Here is a 5,962-nt window from a genome sequence, read left to right as displayed (position 1 = left end):
AATCACAACCACATATCATTCCAAACAAGATTATTAACATTTACCTTCATTATACTTGCATAAGGATGATTACCACTAGCAATAGCATGATGACACTCATCAATAATCAACAAACATATCATTTCAAATTTCATAAACCCATTCCTCAACGCATCCAACAAAATTTGATGTGTTATAACCATTACCTATGCAAAACATAAAAAAGTATATAACAATTTAAACTTTCAATATTATTTTCACAAAAACATATATAAAAATAAAAAAAAATATAAAAACAAACTGACTTCATTTTTGTTGATCTCGCGTTCCCAAACCGCAGCATCCCAATCATCAACCTTCTTCCCCTCCATATTTGTCACTTTACCCCCATGGTAATATTCAACCATGAGTCCTGTGTTTTCCCTAACAACATTAAAATGCTGCAACACAGAATTTGATTTTAAACTCAAACCAAAGAGTAGCAAATAAATATATACATACATATATAGGGTATTTTAAAATTAATAAACAGCTCAGTAGTCAGTACATGACCTGTTGAACAAGATTACGAGTTGGAGCTAAAAAAATGATCAATTTCTTTTCAAATGGCTGTTTTTCAAGAGAAAGTGCAACTTCTTTAATAATCATGACCGCGATCATTGTTTTTCCGGCACCCGTGTCAACATGTGCTATAGTATTTCTCCTCATAGCAACATTAACCAAATCCAACTCATACCTATACATTCAATAATAATAATAATATTAAATGAAGGAAATATAACCCACATTACATTAATCAAAGAAGCACTTACTGTGTTGGTTGATGGTGATTATTGATCATGGTTTCAAAACTTCTCTTCAAAGTCTGCATATTGACAAGAAACCAAGAAATTAACAATTTAATTTTTAATTTTATTTTTATTTTTATATTTTGTACGTGTGTTGGGTTAATTTACTGACAATATATTATATTGGTTAGAAATTAGTAGGGGTTATACAGAAATCGCGTGAGAATATTATCAGAGTTGCAGGCAGGAATCAAATAAGCCGTATGTTTGTTTTTGTGTTTGAATACTTGCATGAACTCAACTTTGGGATTCAACCAATGGAGTTGAAGTAGAAATTACTTTCATGGAATGTATTTTATAATTTCACATAAATAAACATTGGGAAATTCATTAAATGTCCCCTCTTTACAACGAGATTCCAAATATGTTCGAGGCAACATGTTACCAAACTCGTTGTCTTCCTGCTATGTTAGTTTAAAATTCGTCGTATCCTGTAAGGCCCCGTTACCGGTAGCCCTACTTTCGTGTTGGATTTACTCATAATGCAGTCCTAAATATCAGAGTTAATTTAAGACATTCGCGGAACATTAAATATATTCAAACCATTACATTCCATAGCCATAATTCTTGTCTTATCGAGCATTCATAGTCATTTAAAAACAAAACATATTCTTTTAAAATAAACATCATAGCAAAATCTCCATATGCCAGCTTCGTTCAACTCTGTCATGTGTCCTCCTCAAGCTACCTGCCTCATTCTACTCACCTGCGTGCATACTAAAAGTCAGCTACGCTGAGTGGTTCTAGTTAATCACATATCATACAATACCTTCTTACGTTTCATACTTAACCTCTTAACTTTCTTTCATACACACGTAAGCGTATATACTTTCATTCTTACCTTCATACTTTCTTTACATACATAATCATACGTTTTAAAGAGCCTTTCGCCCTATAACCTCACATATATTATAAGGGTCTGGTCCCTAACATCACAGATATTATAAGGGTCTGGTCCCTACCATCACAGATATTATAAGGGTCTGGTCCCTACCATCACAGATATTATTAGAGTCTGGTCCCAACCATCACAGATATTATTAGGGTCTGGTCCCAACCATCACAGATATTATTAGGGTCTGGTCCCTTTGTTCGTGTAACTGTACCGTACCTGTTCATACATACTTTCCTTGACAATACGTGCAATCTCCGAAGAGCGTTCACGTACCGTCATCATAACATACATACATTATGCATACATCATATATTCATACACACATCATATCTTTCATCATACTTATCGATCATATCTTAACTACCACCTGACGGTACATGCAATATCCGAAGATCGTTCACGCACTGTCAAACAATCATCATACACAAATCATACAAGGCATACACTTACCACTTAAGATAAGTGTATTAACTATCACATTGAGTATGCACACAGCCCCGAAAACATAACAAGGAAGTGGGGCTAGAAACTCACCTCAATGCGGTTGCGTTCACCGTTTACGGTTATTCCCTTCTTGAGCTGTGCACGACTAACTGTATAATAATTATACGTATCAATAAACTATCACTACACATATCGTCTTTCTAGTTTATTCATTACCCACAACGAACGGGGGTCCGGGGGCAGCACCCTGGCAGCGGGGGTTCTAGGGGCGGCAGCCCCTAGCGGGGTCCAAGGGGCAGAGCCCCTGGCTGGGGTTAAGCTGCCAGGTCAGCTTGGAAAAATTTTATTTTTAGTAACTGTCTTAACACATTTTCCATTAGCATTTTGAATCATTAATTAATATGCTACTTGAAAGCTCAAGGGGTGAATTGTAATTAATTCATTCTTTTTCTAAGTCCAGGGACTGTTATTGTCATTCTGTTAAACTTCTAATTCGTTATTGGTTCATAACGAATTGGATTATCCTAGCGAACTGGTTCTTATAACGAATTGAACCCTTAACGAACTGGACTTCTTAACGAATCAGTCCATATAGCGAATTGGACCTTCTGATTCGTTATTTCTTTTAACGAACTAATCATAACGAATCAAGGGTAATTCGTTACCCTTTTCCCTTATCGAATCGGGACACGAACTAAGGCTAGTTCGTTATCTTACCTTAACGAATCAGGACACGAACTAAGGCTAGTTCATTATCTTTCCTTAACGAATCAGGAAACGAACTAAGGCTAGTTCGTTATCTTCCTTAACGAATCAGGACACGAGTTCGTTATCTTTCTTAACGAATCAAGCGGGCGAATCACACCTACTTCGCTAATCACACCATCTTCCTTAACGAATCAGAACATTCCCTGACATCGCTAACCTCGTACCAACCTTTTCCGGCGCCGCCTTTCCGGCGCCGTCATTGCCCGAAAGCCGCCGGAAAAACGCGTTTTCACCGGAAAAACGGGTTTTGGCTCGTTTTTCACCGTTTTTCGTCCCGTTCGATCTAGATCTGAGCTAGGGTGACTCCTAAGCTCATCATAGGTTCGGTTTATACCCGAATCCACCCGGATCTCGTGACTTAAACGGTTTAACGGTGTCGGCTCGTCGTTTCATGATTATATCTAACGGATTTAAGCTCAAACAATAAAATACTATCATTACCTCGGGTCGGTTCTCGGTTTCCTTTTTGATATCGGTTTAGAGAGAGAGAGAACTAGAGAGAGAATCTTAAGTGTGTGTTTTGGATGGTGTAAGGGATATGTGTAAATGAATTAAATGGAGGATTAAGGGTATATATATTTTTGATCATGGGCTTAAGCCCATAGTCTTTCCTTCATCCCCCCATAACCCAAGTCCATAATCCATATCCATTTACCCAACACAAGTCCATCTCGTATTCTATTCAACTAAACCGATAACGACCCGCTATAAAATAAACGAACTTTATTTTATTAATATAACCGAAAGTAGGATGTTACATATCCCCATCAAGTTAGTTGAAAACTATGTTAGCTTAAAAAATAAATCTAATGAATTTGTTACTTAAAAGTTATATCTAAATAAGGTACGCATAAAATGATTTTGATTGTACGCTTGATTTTTCTTAATCATATTAAAACTTTAAAACCAATAAAATAAAAAATATTCAAATATTTTTTAAATTAGTTTAGGACCCTCTTAGTGAAGATAAGGTAGGATTTTTTTAGCTAACATAGCGGGAAGGTGACGAGTTTTGAGCTAACATGGCAGAGAGGTAACGAGTTTTAAGCTAACATAGCGGGGAGGCGGGTTAGTAGCGGGGCAATAAGAGAATTTGAATTTTCGGAGGATATATTTGGAATTTCAATATGAAAAGAAGATATTTTGAGAACTTTCCTATAAACATTAACGCACTGTTTTTATTAAATTCATTAATACTTTTTGTTTGAACAACATTAAACTGATTAATACTAGAACTAGAATGTGGTGTATTGAAAGGGAGTTTGGGTTTCTCAATTGAGACCCAAGTTCATTTATCACTTACAACACGTTAGGGGTTATGAGGGGCTCAATGAAGGAAGAGTGAGATCTTTGTGATCTCCAGTTCGATCCCGGGGGCATCCGGATTTTACCAACAGTGGGCCTTCGGGCGGGTGGTTTTTTCCCGGAACTGGAGATAACTTGGAGGCTCTTAAAGACTCCGTACGGCTAGATTGGGACAGCTGGCGGTGACCTTTAGCCATTGGGTCACCCCATACAGAGTACCTAAGCATTCTATGTTTGTTAGCGGTTTGAAAATAGATAATACTAGAACTAGAATGTTACAAGCTTGTAATTTTAAATTTTACCTTTTAAAGTCATTGTAATTAATAGGATATTTAATGCACGTTTAATAGATCATAGTAGTATACTTGTATTGGATCGTGAGTTAGTTAATGATTTAAGTAATCTAAATAGATGAATTAATGATTTTGGTGAGGGGTGTAATCTGCTTGTCAACGAGTTACGAGGTGGATTGTTTAAACACAACATGGCTGTATGTTTATTCGTGTTAAAAATATCAATCCTACCCCGCATATATGAAGGTGTAATCCATTTATCTAAATTTATAAAACGGATAAAATTAAATATTAATTATCTTAATGTTCTTTTCTTACATATAAATACAAATCGAGCTACATCTGGAATTAGAATGAAGGATTGTAAAAACAAAGAGTAAAATGGGTCATAATTGGGTTAGATGGCTGGCACGCTTAACTAAAATGATGACGGGTCAACTTGTTTAACTAAACCAGTTAAACATGTCAACCCCAACCCCAACCCCAACACAAGAACATGGCAAATCAAACATAACATGTTTTTAACTGGGTTAAATATGAAAAACAAAAAAGTCCACATAGGGACACCCGGTGGTAAAGCTTATGCCCCTCACCAAAATGATGAGGTTTCGAATTCTGCATTGTACGGATTAGGTTTAATGTCAACATAAAACCTGACTATTTTTGTGTTGTGTTTGTATTGTGTTTTGGGTTATGTCGTAAAATGTCTAACATACTTTTGTTACGTTATTTTGCTTACAAGATCATATTGGATATCTAAAAGAATTATGGGTTGGAAGTGACTTAGTATATTATTAAGAGCATTCTAATCCCATTCCCTATCCTCATCTCTATAATTACACTAAAAAACACTATATTTTTCCCTCTTGTTCAATTAAATAATATTTTGTATACCTTTATCATTACAGTTTTCTCTCTCCTCTACTCACAACCAATCCAACAAATATTAAAAAGTAAATAGGGGCAAACAATGTTCCCCAAATGTTTCCCCAAATTTATAAAAAATCACTACATTTCTCTCCCCACCCTATAATTTACACTCACAATCACTCACAACCCCACCCCATAATTTACAAACTCCTCACATATAATTATAGGGGATGAGATGTGAATGTTCTAAGCGCTAAACGACACATATACATAAAAATAACTTTAATTGGGAATAATTAAGGAGGTTCACTTTTTAGTTATTCGCTTTGAAGATTGATCAACATTGGAATTCAACCAATGGAGTCGAAATTTCACGAAATGAATGTTTTTTGTACTTTAAAATAAACATCAATGCACTGCTTTTATTAAATTCATTGGTACTAGAATTGCAATTTTAACGATTTAACTTTTACTAGTTGAAGTTATTGTAATTAATAGTGTGTTTTAATTACCATTTTTAACACTTAAAAATTAATGATTCAGGTAATCTAAATAGATGA

General features: G+C 35.3%; 1 protein-coding gene across 1 annotated transcript; it reads right to left on the bottom strand.

Moving 5' to 3' along the window:
* Nucleotides 1-44: 44 nt before the first annotated feature.
* Nucleotides 45-732, bottom strand: LOC143606900 (endoribonuclease Dicer homolog 3a-like; the record flags this gene model as incomplete). Its single annotated transcript, XM_077082519.1, has 3 exons — nt 532-732; nt 285-419; nt 45-185 (listed from the first exon to the last, which is right to left on the bottom strand). Coding segments are annotated over exons 1-3 (468 nt in total), but the record flags the coding sequence as incomplete, so codon positions are not given.
* Between the last annotated feature and the right edge of the window lie 5,230 nt (nt 733-5,962).

Source organism: Bidens hawaiensis, unplaced genomic scaffold (assembly GCF_021521415.1).
Source record: "Bidens hawaiensis isolate Kalapana, Puna unplaced genomic scaffold, B.hawaiensis_p1.1 tig00078227_1, whole genome shotgun sequence".
NCBI classification, from domain to species: Eukaryota; Viridiplantae; Streptophyta; class Magnoliopsida; order Asterales; family Asteraceae; genus Bidens; species Bidens hawaiensis.
Note: the sequence above shows the minus strand (reverse complement) of the source record. Positions and strands in the feature narration are given on the sequence as shown.